Below are 22655 nucleotides of genomic sequence, written 5' to 3'. Positions count from 1 at the left end.
TCAAACATGCTATGTAATTTTCAAGGTCGTTGTTCATCTGAAACATAATCAAACATGCTATGTAATTTTCAAGGTCGTTGTCTATCTAGAACATAATCAAACATGCTATGTAATTTTCAAGGTCATTGTTCATCTGAAACATAATCAAACATGCTATGTAATTTTCAAGGTCGTTGTTCATCTGAAACATAATCAAACATGCTATGTAATTTTCAAGGTCGTTGTTCATCTAAAACATAATCAAACATGCTATGTAATTTTCAAGGTCGTTGTCTTTCTAAAACATAATCAAACATGCTATGTAATTTTCAAGGTCGTCGTCCATCTACAACATAATCAAACATGCTATGTAATTTTCAAGGTCGTTGTCTATCTAGAACATAATCGAACATGCTATGTAATTTTCAAGGTCGTCGTCCATCTACAACATAATCAAACATGCTATGTAATTTTCAAGGTCGTCGTCCATCTAAAACATAATCAAACATGCTATGTAATTTTCAAGGTCATCGTCCATCTAAAACATAATCAAACATGCTATGTAATTTTCAAGGTCGTTGTTCATCTGAAACATAATCAAACATGCTATGTAATTTTCAAGGTCGTTGTCTATCTAAAACATAATCAAACATGCTATGTAATTTTCAAGGTCGTCGTCCATCTAAAACATAATCAAACATGCTATGTAATTTTCAGAATATTCTCAATAATATCGTCGTTTTGCGCTGAATCTCATCTGTCGTATTACAAATGAAAAAAGTTGTCAGACATCCTTTCATGGCACATATAGAGTGATTGCTAAAATTTTGCCGCACGCCAAAATTCACCGTGGAATGCACGAAAATCTGTGATACAAAGGAAGATTGTGTAACTCGAAATAAAGCGAAGATCAAGAATAACAAAATTGCCTTGGAAACTTCAACTCCAAGAAAATCTAACTTGCGAACTATTTGTATCTACGTATACTTCACTAATTCTTAATTAAATGGAAATAGACGATTGCCAGGTAGTTATTTTACATGCAAAACCAAGTCAAAAGTACAGAATAAAAAAATACCTGTCGCTCCTAGCGCGAATTTATTTCCACAGCGTACATTATATTGGAAAACAGGATGTTCACACGAGCTATCGTTGTTCTTATTCGACAGTCCAAAGCCTAAGAGGAAAAATAGTCAGTGACTGATATAATCAGGTGTCGCATGTTTGAAAAATTCCTGGACATACTGGTTGAGAATCAGGACGTTAAATGAGATCGATTAACGAGCTGCTTTGCCGATGCATGGTCCTTGGACAGATAGAAAAAGCATAGAGTCGATGAGTCCCAGGCGACATGAAATCTGGAACGACTATAGCGCAGCCAGCCTCGTTAATTATATCTTCACTGGGAATTCATAGAAGCCGTGGTACAGCTTAATAGTATTAGTGTATCGTGGGTCAGTATTAACCCTGTGAAACTCATTCTAAGTTTTGTAACTGAAGACTGAAAGCTACGAGCAGAGTGGTGGAAATATTAGATATCTGCGCTCGCATCTCAAGGGATAACAAGATACGAGACAGAAATGGTCTGCTGCACAAATGGGCTCTGTTAACGGCTAACGCGCAACGAAAGGTACTACATTCAGCATGGACTGTAAGAGAACGCGCAGTTTCTTTAAAGGCCGGTGCAACCGTTGCATCTGTCAGCCACTTTATACACTTAATTCGCCGCTCGACCGCAAAATCCCAGTCGTATAATAAATGCGATGCCAATGTAAGACTAACAATCTAATCTCTGCAAGGACGAAAGACCACCGTTATTTAACGAGTTCCTACTTTCTTCCTGATGCCACAAACTATTCTGCGCTATTTCCAGCAACTTTTAATACGTCTTCCGTGTTACGTTATAGCAATCGACGTGTGTACCTTTGTCGATTCATATACAATCTGTCGTCAATTTTAATCTGTCGTTAATTTTGTAACGTTAAAACTTCGTAAAACTGCGTATGGACTAAGCAAAATGGTCCTTTGGAGATTCGTTCGTTTTTCATCCATTTGGGAGAAAGTCATGGAAAAGGAAGAAACAGTGTCCTCGTCGATTCACAATAATCTAGAACAACAGATCGTGTACAATTGTAAAAAAGTTGGTTAGATCAATGACTTTTTTTTATTGTTCGAACAAATATAGAAAACAAGCAAATCAATTCAAAGGAAATTCTTTAACCTACCTTGCTTGTTGGCGCAATATATTCACGAGTATCCAGACCAATTTAATTTTCACCAAAATATATAGATAGTTACTAGCTTCCTATGAAACTGATAGACTACAAATTTAAGTTGCGCGTATTAAAAGGCATATTTTGCTATATAATATACAAGCGACTAGCAGGTGATTTTACTTGAAAAAATAACTTGAAAAGAAAGAAAAAGATTTGTTCTCTTAAGGATTCATTTTTGAGGAAATCAAGTTGGAAATTTTGAGGCAAACGTGCGCTCGAACGAGTCTCAATTCAGTGGATTTCGCCGTAGACTGTCTTTATTCACATTAGTAAACGTTCCTAATAATAGTTAACAATTTTAGACGACCCGAATAACGAAAACATAGAATAGAAGAAAGTACTTGCTCTACAGGAATTTCATTAACTCAAAAATTGTTGAAAATTACGTCCATGATTTAAATTAATAAAAAAATAATAAAAACAAAAACTCGACGATGGTATCCCGCTGGGGGTAGCCACCCACATGTTATTTAGCAATTAAGTTAGAAAAATTTACCAAATATCCACCTGGACAAATTCTAAACTACAAATTAAATAAAAAAAAACTTTTGTTCGAGAAAACACCCCACTCATCTCACTAAAGAAATAAAATAGTCAAACTCGAAGATGGTATCCCGCTGGGGTTAGCCAGCCACGTGTTATTTAGCAATTAAGCTAGAAAAATTTACCAAATGTCCAGCTGGACAAATTGTAAACTACAAATTATATAAAAAAAAACTTTTGTTCGAGAAAAGACCCCACTGACCTGACTAAAGAAATAAAATAGTCAAATTCGCAGATGGTATCCCACTGGGGATAACAATCCACATGTTATTTAGCAATTAAGCTAGAAAAATTTACCAAATGTCCAGCTGGACAAATTATAAAGTACAAATTAAATAAGAAAACTTTTACTCGAGAAAATACCCCACTCACCTCAATAAAAATTATTAAAATAGTCAAACTCGAAGATAGTATCCAGCTGGAGGTAGCCATCCACATGTTATTTACCAATTAAATTAGAAAAATTTACCAAATGTCCATCTGGACAAATTATAAAGTACAAATTAAATAAGAAAAAACTTTTACTCGAGAAAATACCCCACTCACCTCAATAAAAACTATTAAAATAGTCAAACTCGAAGACAGTATCCAGCTGGGGGTAGCCATCCACATGTTGTTTAGAAACTAAGCTGGAAAAATTTACCAAATGTCCATCTGGACAAATTGTAAAGTACAAATTAAATAAAAAAAAAAAATGATTTAAATTTCCTTTCATTCGCTACTATATGTAATCGATCGGTCTCCACTCTACTTATTTTAAATTCGTCAGTCTCCATTTAGCTGTGCCATTTAAAATTAACTAACTGAACAATTGCGAATCTGTTTTCGTTCATTATCAGCTTTTGCAAAAACGCTGATGTGCTCTACGTGACGTCTACTCGATATCTATGGGTAACGTTGCTTCCATGTTGTTTAGAGGTTCTTGTAAGATCGTAAGAGGGATGATGGCTTGTAATGGAGTTTCAGAGAAGAATATACTGGCCAACTATACGTGCTGCACATAACAGCGAGAGAAATCTGTATTCTACATGGTGTACGTGATACGCCTTCTTATAAGTTTGCCAACGAAAATCCTCTGGCTATCGTATCCAAGTTGCAAAGTTTCTTTTTCACTCAACGAAATTGAGTTTCGTTAATCACTCGTAGAATTTTTATGCAAACAGATTAACAAGAAAAATGATTTCTTCGATCACGCCGTTGTATCGTGTAACAGAAGCATACTAATTTTATAGCGATCGAATTCGCTGATTCTATAGGCACGTTCGTACAACGAAATGTAATAAAGCGATATGACTTAACTAAATTTAATTAAAGTAATACATTCACGTTATTATACAATTATACGATAAAGTTGGCGTTAATTCGTCATAATCGATGAATTTGTTTTTCCATCCACTGTATTACACTCTTCGATATCGTGTATACAGCAATATTCAAAAATGAGTACAGGTACATTTTAAAGGGACGAAATCTATTGAAAAAAATGTGAAAAGATCATAAAACATAAATTAATAGTAAGAAACATGAACGAGGCTGTAGACTTGTCAATATTACACGAACCTCGTTTTTAGGAAGCGTACAACCTCATTGCTGACTTTTATTGTATATCAAGTTTCTTTTTCTTTTTTTTTTTTTTTCTTTTATTTGGTAGACTATTTACAATCAATTCTCATAGAGAATTATAATTAAAGTATATCAAGTTAAAGAATGCTATATTTCAATTGCTGTTATAATTCGAAAAAGATTATTGCTACAAAATTAACAGTGAAACAGAATTTCGTGTCGTTCTAATTCATTTGTTCCTTGTTTTCCGACAGATTTACATTAATAAAAGAGCATTTAGTCGAATTTAACCAATTGGCAATGGCAAATGCGGAAGGTTCTGACAACATGCTAAATCGAGTAATGCCAAAGGATAATATTGGATTGGCTGCCCTGCTTAGGACCAAGGAAGCTGCTTGGGACAACGGTGAGTGATCTTACGAGCCTAAATATAGTGCTGATAATGAATACATGGATCAAATATTATTATGATTACTGCATTACATTATCGTCCACAAGTATAATATTTGGACACTTCCAAATTATTGCAAATATATACAATTTATGATATATACAAATATATACAAATATATACAATATATACAATCATGAAACTGTAATTTAATTTCAGTACGTATTGCTGAAAAGCTAATATTACAGTAGCTAATATTAATATAAATAGAAAAAAATAGCCAATTTTAATTAATCAGAACAAAAGAGGTGAGTGAAATACGTGTCAGCTGTATATGTGTTATATGTACATGCAATACATTTCTCCTTGCAACAAACAGAATGTTCCGATGGTTGTAACCCAAACATAATATTTTTACTCTTCGTGTTCATCTTATTTCGATTTCGTAGAACTACTCTTTAAATTTCTATCGATCTTCGTTTCAACACCCTGTATACGTATATTTTGACACACTGTTTGCACACTCGCTCCTGGATCATAAAATCATATCAATTTAGCATCAGCGATTTTTCTTCGTCAAGGAAGTTTCACTAATGAACGGTTTTAAAATTTCAAAGTAATTTTGAAAATTCCTCGTCAGAAGTCAGAAGAACTGTTTTCACCAAAATATTGTCTTTCAAATATTCGAAACCTTCGCATGCTGCCATGAATATTCCTACGTATTAAACACGTATCCCTTAGGTGCAAAGAAACTCTATTATTTCTATTATTCAGAAGATTTTGTATTTAGTATTTGCGTTATCCCCGTAGTGGGACAAATTTTGCCTTAGAAGCATAGCTATTATTTGATTTACAGGTTTCAGCTGTAAACTAAATATTACTATGAACGAAAAATATAATCATGTATATTTTCCATGTAATTAAACACATTAGCTTCGTACGAACGAACTTGTAAACCTGTGGCTGCCTTCGATATAATTACAAGATCATAACAAGCAGACCATTACAAGGTCGAGCTAATCGAACATGCATATTAAAAAGCGAATGGCATTTGATCATGATACAGAGGTGTTCGAATCGCAAAAGCAGTCAACAAAACATACTGGTAGACAGTATTCGATATCGGAGCAATTTCTTAATTAATTGCGAGTCATAGTCGTGCTAGCATAAATCGAGGAGCGCGCTTCGTATCACCTGAAGAAGATGAAGTGGCACAAGTTCGTAGACTACATATACGCGAGCAGCCTTATAATTCATGACGTAGAGATGCCAGAATGTCAATCCTATCTCGGGTAGCCATCTAGCAAACGTCCCCTTACATGTCACACGATCCACTTTTTTTACGAGCGTATTAACTCACGAGTAGAGGCTATCTCAAAATATAACTACTTGCGCGTGTTACGTGTCCAGCTAGTAGTTAGGGACACCACATCTACGCTCCCCTGTCCATCGGTATAGAGTGGTGTAAAAACGTGGAAAAAGGGCATCTCTTATCCGCAACTCTAATTTCGTTGAATTTCGAATATATCGTAGAAGGGAGAGCCCTGAGTAACATGCAGCTTATCCGAGGCGTGGGACGATCGCGGTTCAAAAGTTACGAGAAAAAGAAAATTGTACAGGTCGTATTGCATTTACTCGAATGTAAGTAGCTAAAAATGAAATTGCATATGCATTTGAATGGGATTGCGATCCTAATATGTCGTGTCAAGGTATGGCTAGGTTCGGCTAAGTTAGGTTGATGCCGAGAGGCAGATTCCTTGAATTCGGCCTGAGAAACCCCATCTCGCTGGTGGTTTCGGTGGTAAATAAGAAAACTAGAGTGGGTTAGACCTAACCTACTTATATCGAAGTGAACGTAACGTAACAAGTACAATTTTCTTTTTCTCGTAACTTTTGAACCATGATCGTCCCAAGTCTCGGACAAAGAACATGTTACTTAGGATTGTCCTCTTTACAAGATATCCGAAAGTCTATAACATTAGACCTAAATCCCCCTTTTTTTGTTGAGCTATGTATGAAAAATTACTGTCAGAGAGGAAAATAGGTGTGCAGGTAATGGAAATAGATATCAATGAAACTGTGTTAAATATACGAATTAATTTCAATTGTTTAGTAAATGATCTATGTAGTAATATGTATAAGTGTAAATATTTATACAACTACTGTATAAATACTTCTAGATTTTAGATGCTACCTATAATTGAATTAGTAATTTGGTATAATAAAAGTATATTTCAAACTTCTGTAGGAAATGCAGTTACCTTTAACAACTTTGTAAAAAACTTTCGGAATTTTTGTACGTTCTTTCTAACTCGAATAAGTAACAAGTGACAAAAATTGTCAAGTCGACAATTTTGATTTTCAAATAGCTTTCAAATAGCTTAATATCGATTGATGAATCGATATACGTTATAGATATCGATAATTTTTAAATTTTTATCGTCTGTGTTGTTATCCGCTTATCGACTGGGACATGTATTATTTCAAACTGCGCCATCATGTAACAAACGCAAGAACTAATAGACTGTTACTTCATAACCTAGTAACTTATGTGAATGTGTCAATTGCAGTTACAAATTTGGTGCAATTTCGAATTAAAAAAAAATAAATTTATATATTATAAAAAATATTAAACACAAATGTCTGGTTATACTGGACAAGAAAATTATTGGGGACAATCTCCTCAAAGTCACTATAACTTTGATTCCCCTGGCTTTGATCAACCTAACCAACAATTCGAATTTCAAACATATAATGATCAACAAGCTGGTGATTATGCATACGCGCAAAAAGGTTATCCTGTTCTCGATCCTGTTCAAAGTACATTTGCTGGTGGTACGTACCGTGAAAATAATTTTAAGACAGGTTTCAATTAAGATGGTCTTAGAGAAATCAATATTTTAGGATCAACTGGATTTGTAGACGAAGAAGAAGAACCACCTCTGTTAGAAGAATTGGGCATCGATCCTGATAGAATATTACAAAAAACATTAGCTGTATTAAATCCGTTTCATAGAAAAGCACAAATAGACGATGCGAATTATTTACTTCAGGATTCAGATTTAGCTGGACCGGTAGCATTTTGTTTAATGCTCGCCGGGTTTCTCTTATTAGCTGGTTCAAAAGCACATTTCGGTTATGTTTATGGTTTAGCTGTAACATCGTGCATTTTGATGTATATTCTGCAATCGTTAATGAGCAGTTCTAATAATATCACATTGTCTTCTGTGGCATCTGTGTTAGGTTATTGCCTATTACCTGTAGTAGTCCTTGCTGGTTTAAGTGTTTTTACAACTTTGCTAGGCCCGATCGGCTTATTTCTTGCCATGTTTGCAGTTGCTTGGTCAACTTTATCTGCATCTAGGCTCCTTACAACTATGTCAGGAGAAGAAAATCAACGGCTTCTTATTGCATATCCTTGTGCTCTCCTTTATGGTGTTTTTACATTGATGATAATATTTTAGCAAAATTTGTATACTTTTGCTACCTTCTTATATAAAGCTACTCATTATGGTTAAATATTTAATGCAATATATAACATAATGATATATTTGTGTGCTGAATCACATAAATATACAATCACATTTATACAATATTATCAATTACAAATAAAGATCAATACATTGCTGAACATGTATTGTTACTTAAAGCATCTCATCCTGAAAATGTATCAATGTGACATTTTATATATTGTAATAATGTAATTTACACATATGTACAATACATTTTCTGAATATATTACCGTAAGTTATTCCATTATTTTATAAGTTTTAAATAAATTGTACAATAACCAACTATTGTTCTCATCTTTCGTATCAGTGTGATATTAGATCGTGTATAGATTATCCTATCATTTCTACTACCTTAGTGTAATTTATAAAATCATACAAGTAAATAAATTTGAATCAGACGGATCAAATATCATATATTTTCAAAGAATGAAATGTGCATAAAAATAAAACTTATGTATATAACTTATACATAGCTATTATGGTTTAATATTTTATTGTAATTCATCAAATTTCTACAACACACATGTGTACATAATTTTAATGTCTTCCTTCTGCATTAATTATTAATAATTGTTCGATTTAGATGATATTTTCATATACAAGAAGAAAGAAGAATTGCGTTAATAGAATTAATTAGCAGTTACCTTAAACTTATAGTTAGAACATAGTGATATAAACTTGGTTGAATTTCAAGATAGATAGTTACTTCTTGCAAAATACTAATGTAATGAAATAAATATCGTATTTAATGAAAAACGATTACGAAAAGATTATCTCAACAATAAATTCAAGTTTATTATTTCTTTGAAAAAGCATTATCATTCTTTTGTATTATAAATATTTCTCTTGTTATTTTCTTCCTACTATTCATCTCTTGCATAATTATGAATTTCATTAGATGGGATAAGATTTATTAGATTGATTAATAACCGCAACTTTGCGTTAATATTTTTTCAGTCAGTAGTAATATTCCCTTTTTGGTATCCCTTATTGAAATAAATTATTACCCAAGATTAATTTATTCGACAATTATCATAAAATTCGAACCTGTCCTAATCAGTACACGACATTATAAATTTAATATAATATTATTTAGTTCAATTAATTGATTTATTCGCTTTACATTGAATAATTAATAATAATTATAATTAATGTCCACAACTGTTCTCTAATCATATTAGCAATAAATATTAAAATCTATGGAATTAATTATTATTATATTTTACAAATATTTGCTATTTACTATTTAATATATGATTTTAATATCCATAATTCATCAGCTGTTTCTTAATCAAATCATTTGAATAAAATTTACGAATATTCGGCGAGACATTAAATTATGTTCACTAAAAGTAAAGCAATACTCTTTGGTATTTTTTCAGGCCTTCCATCTGATCCAGCACAAGTTCAACAACCGATTTTAGTTTGCACGGCCCACATTCATTGGGATCCAGAATTTTGCGACGTTAAATTAATACAGACAATGATGCTCAGTAATGAATTACGTTCCATTTTGGACCAAGCTGGCCAGTCTTTCAGACCTGGTCACAAGCCTGATTCTTCCAATGTTCAGCTGTTACTTTGCGGTGACTTCAATTCTCTACCTGACTCTGGTAAACTATACTATCATTTATATCTTATACGTTAGCTTTACATACAATTTTACACGATACTTCATTTTCTAAAATGCTCTGAATTGTCCGAAAAGGTCGATTTCTTGCACTTTTTGGAGAGGCAATATTTGAACACGTCGAAAAAGATGAAAGATTGTTTTCTTCACGTGTCTTTCGAAACAACGTTCATTACTATTGGTTGGTTTCTCAGGATAATATTTTAGATATAGTAGAGAGTATAATACATTATCAAGATTTAAAAGATTTCTTTTTCAACCAGAAAAAGGTATCACTGAAACACCAAATGAGGTGTGTGATGTCCACAGAAAAGGTTGTCTATCTGATAGAACTATTCGCAAATAATTCGCTAACTTTAGAGAAGAGAACTTCAATTAAGAACGTCTTGAAACTCTTAAAAGGCTACCGTGAGTTTAGTAAAGTTTCGTAAAGTTTGCTAAAGTAAGATTAAATTATAAGATTAAAGTTTTAATAGACTGTATGTATAATACATATATTTCTCGAGCTTTCGTCTTCGTTGACGACTCTACTGAGGGACGCAGTACCGAGAGAAGCCTAAATTATGGCACTCCCGAGTGCCTGTTACTTTGATATAATAATTTTTATAAGAAAAAACCGAGCGATCGTTCCGTATACTTGAGTTTCGCGTTCCCTGACACTATTTTCCATCGACGAACAAACAAAAATGTTGTTTAAACAAAATAAAAGCATTAATTGCAAATAGTTCGTTGTATATTGCACCGAAATCAGTAAAAAGAAAAATTCCGATACATATCGTATTGTATAAACAACCAAGTATATTAAAATGTATGGCTTCCTTATTTGCTGAAAAATCGGAACAGGCTAACGCAATACGTAGAGTATCATTTAAAATTGTAAAATGTAAATGTAAATGTAAAAGAGTCAAAATTTAGTCGCCGCTCGACAAGCGGTTAATACCGATACGAGTGGAACACTTTAAACCTGATTGTAAAAGACATTACAATTCGACATTCAACTCATCCAGCTCAACACATCCAACTCAACCAGCCCTATTATCCCAACAGAAACAAAGGGATCGATCTGTTGGCGGCGTCGATTATTATAATCGTAATGGGAATTTACGACTCCCGTTGACGCCCTTCCTCGCGATCGCGTCTCTCCGCGATTGGTCGACTTTACAGTATTTATAAATTGAACCGTAATACTTAGATGTCTTTATATCATTTATTTGAGAATATTAGTACAAAATATTTGAATATAAAGGTTGTTTGAAATAAACATTTTTTTTTATACAGTATTTAATAAAATAGGAGTAGCAATCTTACTTTGTTCTTTAAAAATAACTTGAAGTCCAATCTTAATCTAGAGAAAGTGCATGTTCGTAATAATTAAGTTATAGAAAAGATAATCTAATTCTGAAATCTCGTCTATATTTAGATTTTTAATATTTGATTTAATATTTAATTTCTATTTTATTAATTTTTAATATTATTATTAATATTATATTACATTATATTATTATTATTAATATAATATATATAATATATATATAATATATAATTTTATATTATTATTATTAATATTATATTTCATCCAATGATTCATGTCGTATATCAAAATATAGGATATACGTATAATAAGATTTTATTTCTGAAAGAATTACTTTTAAGTATCTTGAAAATTCACTTTGAATATATTTTATTTTTATCGTTTTTTATGAAGAATAAGACATTTATAAATAATACGTTGATTTCGTCCCTTTTTTCTTTATTATTGAAACACTTAGGTTGACTAATCTAATTTTGTTTCAAATATTAAATAATATTTTTATTAGATAATGTGATAATATTTATATCTGATATTTTTGTCTTTTACATTTATTTAAATATTTTTTTTTTAGGTGTAATTGAATTTCTTACTTCGGGACGAGTAGCGGCTGATCATCGTGACTTTAAAGACTTAGCTTATAAATCATGCTTACAGAAGATCTCTGGTTGCGATAAACCTAATGAATTCACTCATTCTTTTAAACTTGCATCTGCATATAGTGAAGATATTATGCCCTACACTAATTATACGTAAGTTTTACTTATACGTTATGTTAATACCTTGTTTTTATTTCATATAGAATGGAAGATAAGATCCTAGCTCTCCCCTTTCTTACAGATTCGAATTCAAAGGTATAATAGATTACATTTTCTACTCAAAACAAAGTATGGTACCATTAGGACTTTTAGGTCCTCTAAGTGCAGATTGGTTTAAAGAACATAAAGTAGTTGGTTGTCCACATCCACACGTTCCATCTGGTAAGACAATAAAGAAACGAAATTTCTATGATGCTTCATAAAGCTTAATGAAATCTTTCTACAAAATATAATCGACATTTATATGTTAAATATAAATTAACTGTTTTTTTCAGATCATTTTCCTTTATTAGTAGAGCTTGAAATGACACCAACAGTAGGAACAAGCAATGGATTGATCTCACGCAGGTAGCAACCGCTGCGATCTAGGCCCAAATAAATATAAGGGAATAATAAAAGATAATAAGAAAGAAATCCCCATCACATTTTCTCTTACTTCTGGCTCTAGCAATATCACTCGCAGTCGACAGTTACTTCAATAGTGAATGTTACAAATACTCCATATTACCGCACATTCGACACAAGTTATTAGATACTGACGAATAATTCTAATGACCAGGTGATGGGAGGTGTGTTGTAATGCGTTTAGCCCATGTATAGTGTATTGCATTTTTAAGAACTAACTTTCCCATATTAAGAGTATTTTAACCTTTACTACCATCGTAATATGTAGATACCTATTTTCCTACAAAAAGATATTCCGATCAAGCCTCTGTGATATTCACATTAACAATTGGAACAACTCACATATTTATTAACAAATTAGTATCTACTAGAAAATCCCTAATCTCTTCCTAAATGTCATTACAACATTCTCCAAGCCAACTTTTTGATAAGAATGCTGCCATCCAATGAGAAATTGTATTTTTAAAGAAAACAAAAACAAAAAATATGAAAACATACACACTATACTGGGCTGTGCGAAGTGATTGGAGTTAACTTAACGATTTCAATGCAAGTACAAATCTGTTCTTATTGGCCACGTATATTGAGAATGATAATGTTATATAAGTAAATAGATAATATTGTAGCGAGTGTATTTGTAAGTATAATAATGTAATGATGTTCATCATTCACAGTATCCTGAAAATCAGTTGACATTCATTCATTAGACGTTCAGTTCCAGTTACTATAAATAACGAATACTAATTTACTACTTGTTAATTCAGTTGCATATAATCTAAATTGTATAGAAAAACTTATTTTTTCTAATCTTGCTTTGTATTATATATTTCTTCTTTAAATTTTCAGGGTTTGTAAGTATTGTTATATTAAATACAATGATTTTTTGAGTCAGTAATAGCGAACTTATTAAGCGTTTATAATTTTTATCTAACATAATTCAACGCAAAAATGAAGATTGGAACAAATTTCTATCCATTTATTTCTCATACAACATCTGTTTCTGCAAGGAAAATGTATACAATTTCATTTATCATCAACGTAATATTTTATTGTATCATAATACATTTTATTATTCTGCACAAAAAATGTTATAATATCTTTGTAAATGTTTTATAAATATTTTAGTAGGCCTCAAATAGTAATAAAAGATTACAATTGAAACATTTTCATATTTTAATGTTACGTAGTATCATCATAACAGATATAGAAATTTATTACTTTTAATTAATTATTGATTATTTATATAAATAAATAAATATATATATATATTATGTATATGTTATATATATTATATATTATATATATAATATATATATAATATATATATAATAATAATATTTTTAAATAATCTTCTATTATTAATATATATATATATAATATATTCGTATATATGTATGTATACATAATAGGTTCCAAAACGTTAATATTTTTCTGATAATGCTTTTAGTTTTTTCATTAAAAACAAGCTACTTTTATTTTTTATGTAATTAAATACAAAACGTGTATACGAAGAGCAGTAATTCAAAGTAAGATCTTCAACTTCAGCAATTGTAAAGGTTGCTTAGATGTACCTAAATACCTGTTAGCATTTATAATGACTAGTGTTCCTAGACATTTTATAAACAAAACGGCACTACCGATATACTGTATAGTTTTCATAATGAAAACTATCAAATGGGCTTGTCTTCTATTAACATTTGATAAAAGTAACAACTGAATTATACAAGTAGTAAACAATTAGTTTAACAAAGACATGTGTGTAGTAAATGTTGTATAAAGTAGGTAATTACAATATAGTTTTAATTAATGAAGATAGAAGTGGCAATCCCTATTTGTATATGCATTCACGAATAAACACACGATAATAGAACATACATACAAAATATGCTAGGATAATTATTCATAATTTCGAGCCAATTTCTCTTTATCTTATTTAAAAAATTTTGCATCCAATTTTAAAACTTATCATGATATGAATGAAGTAAATGATATCTGATGTTAATACTTTTTCAAATTCAATTGACGCAATTTTCTTGGTAATATCAATATTAAATGCTTCTGACTTCCGCATATCTTTCTTTCTAATGTGCTATTAGTATTGTAAATTTTATTATTTGCTACATAGTATAAAATTTCTTATAACAAAATAAAATTTGTCAGAATAATCATTAATCTTCAAGTAATATCAAATATTAAATCATAATTGAGTATTTTTAATTTAAAAAATATCTGTGTTTTTTATGTGAAACGGAATCGATATTAGACTTTATAATATCTGCTATTTTCAAAAAATAAATTTTTCTTACAAGCATAATATTCGAAACATTTTATTTCAAATAATTATTTTGTCATTCTGACATTCAACAGATTCAGATAAGTAGGTATCTTTTTAAATTTCTGTTCATAATTTGCAAGACATATTTCAGGAACAAAATATATATTTCTTATAGCAATTATATTTTGTTGAGGAAATATTAAAACAAGGCAGAGGAACTAATAATTTATTTAAAGAATTAATGAAACAAATACATAATGTCCTTTGTTTTAATAATGATGAAAGCATTAGATAACAACATGTGTTTTCATGCATTTTGGCTGACACAAATGCCATATGCCATAGTATTCAAAATAGCTCTGTTAAATAGAAGCTCGGAAGGATTAATGATCAATATCACATTCTTGCTTAGAGTTTATGTATGTACTTTGAAGTACTATGGTTCTGAGAATGTATAAAAATATGAATTTAGGTAATAACGAAAAAAAAAAGAATATCAAAAAATTGAACACGAATTATTAATTGGCTGGCACATAACAATTACAAAAATTGTATCATTAATCAAAAATTTATGTAATAAAAGTTAATATTTAACTTTGTTATACTATGTAATAAATCGAGAACCACAGTTCTTCAATATAGTAACACTACTTTCGCTAATGTGCTTTCATATAAACTATAATACAAAGAAGATTGTAAAAAGCATCGACAATTTCATATAATTTCTTGTTTTAAGAATATATACATAGTATCCCTTGTTATAAAATAAAGATAGCAGCACTCTTACAAAAATCTTAAATATGTCTTAAACAGTTCGATGAATTCTTATAAAAATTTAGTGGTCCATTTTCATTTGTATAATTGATATTCATATATGAAATTTATAAATGTTACCCTAATGCTATTACACAAAATTTATATAATGACATATTTTATACATCGGAAGATCATCAACATTTTGTAAACAATTTGAAAACATTGGAAAAATACCATATCCGTGCTTGAAAAATTCTAATCACTGATATGGCATACATATTTGTGTGTATATAAAAGAAATCAACTGTTTACAATTTAATTAGATGTAACAGTATTAACAATTGATATATGTGATAAAAAAACTATATAAGACGTTTATAATGAAGGCAGTTAACAAACATTCTAGAATTTACATTATTTTGTTTAACAACATTCTTGTTTAGTAATATTTCATTTTAATACATATGAAACAATACTTCTTCTACTATATTAAAACAAAAAGTCTAGTCAATTAGCGCTGTATTAAAATTAGATTATTACACATTTTTTAAGGAATTCTTCTTTATATATCAATATTTGTAGAATTGATTATAAATAAATGAATTATTTAAAAGATGAGATGATTACATGCGTATGACAATAAATGGAGTACTTAGATAGACTTAAAGAATCATTTATCATTTACTTTTAATGAACAGAAATCATACAGTAATGAAATATATTAGTTCATTTCAATCCACTTTGTGTGTAAAGATATGAGTTTGTGAAATTTTGTTTCAATTAATATTAAATTTTTTTACGTTTAATGAATTAATGCTGCAGCAAGAATATATCAATATTGAAAGATGTATTTTTAAGATAAAAAAAAATATAATTATAAAATTTATTCTGGTATTAGTAAACAAGCAGTTAATTACTTTATATACATATACATATATTTTAATACAACTTTACATACACTTTACATTCCATATTCATAAAGATATAAATGATCAAGTAATGATTTTATTATGAAATATTATATTTTTGAATATAATATTTAATACCTTAATTAGTACTTATATTAGAACAAAATTTCACTAGAAATCATAGATTATTTCTTTGTGAAACCCACTAAATTTTATAACAAAAACAAAAATGTACTAAATTGTTATAAATGTTTAGAATTAACTGGAATGACGCTGAATAATAAAATGATATAAAATATTGACAATATGAGAATTCATCGAACTGATATAATATGATTTCAATTATAAATTTAAATATGTTTCTTGCATATAATTTGCATATTTACAATTTTATCTTATTAAATTCATAAATGAGTTTAGAAATAGTTATGGAATTTTTTAAATATGTTAATTTTCAATCTTCTGAGCTCCTTCATACAATATGTAGAAGATTCAACATCAGTTTTAATTAACTAGTAATAGGTAAACAGTTTTATGTGATTAAAAATATATTAGTTGTCAGTCTTGTATGATGTGAACACAATGTTTTGTTTGAAATGTTTGGTACATCTTTAACAGTTTGATCAAACGTATGTAGTCAATGCCTTTACCTTTCTGTACTCTGTAATTTTGGGCATACTACGTAATATAAGTATATATACATAAATACAAAATGACACTATACGCGCAATGTTAATAGAATAATATTGCTTTTAAATTAAGTCCAACAATATAACAAAACGTATAGATTTGAAATTACCACACTGTAATAGTGTTTAATAATAATAATTTATCAGAATGTAGTATATAATATACTTATTTATTAATATATACGTACATATATATAACATAATATTTAAAAATATATTTGCATTTAGCAGTTATATGGTATAATATAACAAACGACGCCAAACGAACCATTTTTAATACAAGACATTTTATAATAATTATTTATTCATAAAAATATTACTTTTTTTAGTTTGTCGCACGTGATACTAGAATTCTTACTAATATCTTAATATTGAACAAATATTTTATAATTGTCTGGATTGAAAAACATATGGCTTATTAAAATCAATATACTACAATTATAATTTGCAGTATATAGCCATTTTTATATATTATGTTTCTGCAAACGGTCTTATAATAAGTAGAAATAATACAATAATAGAACTAATGCAAAATACGACATAATTTTTTTAACATAATCCCAAAGATAATTTGATATGAATTATTCTATAATTTCATTTCGTATTGCCTCGTGTATGTGATTTATTTGCTTGAACAAAGTGCAATGTTAATTATATTCTATATAATATTGCGTGATAGTGTCGATTTTTGACTTCCATAAATAAGAATAGAATTATATTAGAGTACAATAAGACAAGCACAGCACATTTCAGTCTGTACTTTTATAAGAACACGATAACAAATTATAAACATTGGAACATAATTCTTGCGTCCATCATAAGAATAATTACATTTCAGTGTTAATATTGTAAATTCAATCAGATTTCGTGTACGCTTTTGGAAATTTTTTACCTGCTATATTGGAAATGTTGGAATCAAGACTTATTTTATTAGAGTCTTTGTTTTATCTCTAAAGGTAAAAAATATTAATTTAAGCAAATAATTTAATCACTGAAAGAATAAAATTCTTTAAAAACGTATGATATAATTATTATAATATATAGTTACACAAAATTTTTTAAATATCAATTTTTTAAACAATGAATTTTTAATAATTAAATATCTTCTAAAAATATATTTTTAAAGCGATGTCATTTTTACTTAAAATATGTCATGTACGATATACTGCATAATCATAAATTTGTAAATTCTATTCACAATTTTATATAAGAATGTCTCATCATAATAATTCTTCATATAAACATACTATAAATTTATTGCCAACTATAATTGTAATTTTAATTTTTTCACTTAATTAGTTAATGATGATTCCTCATTACTATATACCTATATAAATACTCAAAGATCTATTGAAAGTACAAATATGTAGCAACACGATCCTGATTGAATAATGGAAGAAAAGAGTTGTAAAGACATACTAGAGGAGAGAATGTGTCTAGTAGAATATATAAAAGTTTGAATGCTCTGTCAGTTTGCACTTAAATATCTTTTTATTTAAATACCTATCTTAAAATAATATGTAATTTACTTTTTATTGAAAATGCAATGATTGTATATGGGCTGCGTTTGAGTCATGATTGAATGTAACAGTTTATTAACTAACATAAAATAAATTAAAAATATTCAGAAAATAAAATAATTACATGCTTATTATTATATGGAATAAAATTATATATGAACTTTTTTGTTCTATATAAAATTTGTCAAAATTATATGGAAAAAAAACACTATTGAATTATATCAAAATATGATACTTTTAAAGTTGTATTTAAAACATATTTAATGTTAAAAGTTGTACAGTAAAAGAATGCATATTATAGTAAATTAATAGTACATATATCATAGATTTATGTTTATTTTTATACAATATAATTTTTATGATAATCATAGCTAACATTAAAGTCAGTCACATGTAAAGGATAAATTATATTACTTATACATATATAACATCAGTTTTGTTTTATACTGTTACTATTAGTTTCATTTTAACTGAACAATGTAACTAATTGGTTAAAAGTAAATATAATCAAAAAGAAACTTTAGTAGCTGATATTTTATACAAAATAATATCGGCTATTTTAATTATTTTATGTTTATTTTTACAATTCTAAATTGAATATTATAAGTGGTCCAAAACCAAGTTCTTTGCATATAATTTCGAATAATAAAAATCTACAACAATCTTCAGTGACTTATTATGATTTTTTACATGCATTTGTTAAATAAAATAAATATACACTTCGTAGTAAATTGCATTTGTAATCGGAATGTAATTTAAATAGATAACCAAACTTTGGTATCATATTTTACTTTTTCTAATAAACATTCAAATTAAGTAGTCGCAAGTAATGATATTATTTCTGCTCTTGAATAGATTAACATGTATTATAGTAAATCGATCTCTGTTTAAATATTTTACAAACATAATAATCATTCTAGTGAAATCCAAATCTATGAAATAAACTTTCAATCTCACGTTTATTCCACTTTTTCGTATTTTTAGGAAGAGCAGAATACAATATCAAACTTTGATCGCCTATTTTTAGTGCACCATGTATATTTAAATAATATGCTTAAAAATAAATAATTAAACTTAAAGAGTAAAGAACTACAAATTAAGAAATTTAAACTATATCAGATTTTTACTTTTAAATAGAGAAGATTATTATTATACAGGATTCCAAAGTTAAACATACTTTTGTCAATAAAATAAATTAAAATTACTTCAAAATTGAAAATACGCGTACGTATCTTCCATGTATTCGCTAATAATATAATAAAAATATTCCCTATTTAATCTATCAATGATTGGATTTACATGTAACATGTATAAATACTTCCATAAATACTTTGCAAGTCATTGCTTAATATTTAGGAATAAAGAATTTTTACTTTGACTCAGGAATAAGGTTACATTATATTTATATAAACAAGTCTTCTTTTTATATGGGCATCTATGCCTATGTATTGATACAATGAAATCTCGGACTAAAACTTAACCATATGTATAATATGTATTCGTGCCGCTTGATGTTTAGGGCTAGGGTGAATAAATTAATTGATTACTAATAAAACGCAGTACAGCGTCATAGCGCAACCAATATAATTGAGTAACCCAAGACGTCGAAGTAATGCGGTTCACCCGCTGTTAGCCACTGTTAGGGCAGTAGTTAAAGTTTACAGTTTTCGATGACCGTACAAGTAATTAGGGATGCATTGAAGGTTACAACTTGTAACTTACAAGGAATCAAGTTCTCTCTTTGCGCTATATCTAACAAGATTTGCTTCCTTGTGAAGGAGAGTGGATATGAGTCATATCTAAGTTATATTCTAGAAGTTCCAATGTTATAGTTCATCGTTCAATTACGAATGATAATAGAAATTGATTACAAAAATCTGGCGCCGGCTGCTGATACATAATTATCATCTTTTTAGTAATTAGATTGTTTCGAATCTTAGTCAATATTCTGATTTGAATCAAATTCCTCACAAATCTAAATAAGGGATAATATGCAGCTCACAAGACCTATAAAAGTTAATGACCTTGTAATGTACCCCCCCCTCCCCCTCCAAATATTAACATTCCAAGTATGACATATAGACCTTATTTTTTAAAACATTGTTGGTTTACTTTTATTACATATTTTATAGAGCCCTGATTGCACAGTTTACGGTATAGCCGGATAAAAATTTTTCCTCACGTCGCCATAAGTGACGTTTATTTGTTTCTTTTTATATTTTATATTAAATTATATTTTTATGTATTGTCTTGTATCTTATAACATATTTCATATATTAAAAATAGTGTCAAGCCTGAAATTACTACTTATTATAATTCTATAAAATATAATATGACTTATATATTATATATAGCATGCTTTAGACAAATTTATAAGAGAATATTTATGTTAGATGATATATACGTCCATCACTATTTTTTTCTATTAAAGTAACATTTTATAGAAATGAGAAAAAAGACATTTATGAATGAATTAAGAAATAAATCAGTATATAAATCTTTTTAAGAAGACTTGCAAATATATTTTTATACTGATTTATTTTTCATACAGTAATAAAAGAATCAAAGAATAAAATTAAATGTATAATTTGATAAAATGATAACATAATTGTAATGTAGAATCGAACCTAGTATTTGTACAAATTTCAATATATTATATATATTTTACAATATTTGTTACGATATTTCCATATGTTCTAATCTTATATATAAGTATATTAATTGCAATGTTATGTGTAGACATACTTAATTTAAAAGGTTGTGCAGTGAAATACATGAGTTAATAGTAATACATATAATGAATACATATAATTGTAAATTTACTTTTATTTATACAATGTAATTTTAACAACTATAGCTTAATTATAACAATTATGGCTACGATTAACATCTTCACAGTCCCTAGATCTATATATCAGAATAATTAAGATCTATGAACATGTTAAATAATTTTATATATAACATCATCTTTATCATTTACTGTTACTATTTCCATCTTTACTGGACAATGTAACCAATAGCTCAAAAGTTCTTCAGTATAACCAAGTAAAAAATGCATTTTCACGGCTGATATTTTGCGCATAACAATACCAGCGATTCTTACGATGTTGTGTTGACGCTTAATAATTATCTCGCTTGCAAACAATCCATGCCAAGTTCCTTGTACAAAATTTCGAATAAACAAATCTTCCATAGTAGTTTCTGATGGCCTATTACCATCCTTTACATTTGCTAAAAGAAAAAAAAAAACATTTAACAATCCATATATATTCAAATAACGTATACATAGGTAAATAGCTGAATGAACATAATATAAAACTAAAGCAAATTTTAAATTTTGTATATAATTTTAATTTCAAACATATTACCATTAAAAGTTGTTTTATTAGCAAAACAAATTATGAAATATGCCTACATGTATTCCATGAGTTCCATGACTTTTTGGCAGCAATTTCATGTGGTGCATATGCCATTTCATATGTCAATGATTGCACTACCTTTGGTTTTGGTCTATAACGTCCAGCTTGTGTTTTATGAAGTACTGTACTGACATGTAAATACCTTTTCGCAACATTATTTTGATTAATTAATATCTGAAAATAATATTTCATTTCTAATTTAGTTTAAGAATAAGGTTATGTTACATAAATATTTCATGCACCATATATAAATGTGTACATACAGGACGTAGACGTGGTATTAAACTCATTATTTTTAACTATTTGTGTGATAATTAAACAAAAATTATATTTATATTATATTTCAAATTTGGTAATATTTAATACATTGAACACTGAATTTAACAATTTGAATTCGTGGCAGTAGTACCAAACTCTCAAAATATATTTAGACTTTCAACTATATAAGTGAAAAAAGTGCAAATTAGAATTGTTATAAATGTATTGCATACTAAATGTTCTCTAAATACATTTTATTTAAATGAATATATTTGGACAATATTTACTAAATTAAACTAGAGTACAACAAAATCTTATATAAGATTTCTGCCAATGTAACAAGTATTAGTTTTATCATTATTGCAGTAATTATGTAATACAAAAATAAAATTAATTATAATCAA

At 28.5% G+C, this 22655-nt stretch overlaps 4 protein-coding genes across 9 annotated transcripts in view; 3 read left to right on the top strand and 1 right to left on the bottom strand.

Annotated features, from left to right (window-relative positions):
• LOC132909001 (CCR4-NOT transcription complex subunit 6-like) overlaps window positions 1-12701 on the top strand; it is a 431298-nt gene extending 418597 nt beyond the window's left edge. For all 6 annotated transcript variants that reach the window (XM_060963562.1, XM_060963559.1, XM_060963563.1 and 3 more), the window contains exons 4-8: window positions 4616-4767; window positions 9647-9877; window positions 11778-11955; window positions 12044-12183; window positions 12297-12701. In XM_060963562.1, the coding sequence (XP_060819545.1) occupies window positions 4616-4767; window positions 9647-9877; window positions 11778-11955; window positions 12044-12183; window positions 12297-12373 (778 nt within the window). In that variant the 3' untranslated portion in view covers window positions 12374-12701. The remainder of the gene's footprint in view (window positions 1-4615; window positions 4768-9646; window positions 9878-11777; window positions 11956-12043; window positions 12184-12296) is intronic.
• Window positions 1-22655, top strand: part of LOC132908981 (U2 snRNP-associated SURP motif-containing protein) — a 199995-nt gene that overhangs the window by 29817 nt on the left and 147523 nt on the right. The gene's annotated exons all lie outside the window — the stretch shown is intronic.
• LOC132909025 (protein YIPF5) lies at window positions 7264-9063 on the top strand. The gene is made up of 2 exons (XM_060963614.1): window positions 7264-7587; window positions 7657-9063. The coding sequence occupies exons 1-2, from the start codon at window positions 7392-7394 to the stop codon at window positions 8214-8216; spliced, it is 756 nt and encodes a 251-aa protein (XP_060819597.1). The 5' UTR covers window positions 7264-7391; the 3' UTR covers window positions 8217-9063.
• LOC132909037 (small ribosomal subunit protein uS3m) lies at window positions 21383-22457 on the bottom strand. The gene is made up of 3 exons (XM_060963631.1): window positions 22257-22457; window positions 21990-22167; window positions 21383-21805 (listed from the first exon to the last, which is right to left on the bottom strand). The coding sequence occupies exons 1-3, from the start codon at window positions 22281-22283 to the stop codon at window positions 21516-21518; spliced, it is 495 nt and encodes a 164-aa protein (XP_060819614.1). The 5' UTR covers window positions 22284-22457; the 3' UTR covers window positions 21383-21515.

Source organism: Bombus pascuorum, chromosome 7, assembly GCF_905332965.1.
Source record: "Bombus pascuorum chromosome 7, iyBomPasc1.1, whole genome shotgun sequence".
Taxonomy (NCBI): domain Eukaryota; kingdom Metazoa; phylum Arthropoda; class Insecta; order Hymenoptera; family Apidae; genus Bombus; species Bombus pascuorum.
Note: the sequence above shows the minus strand (reverse complement) of the source record. Positions and strands in the feature narration are given on the sequence as shown.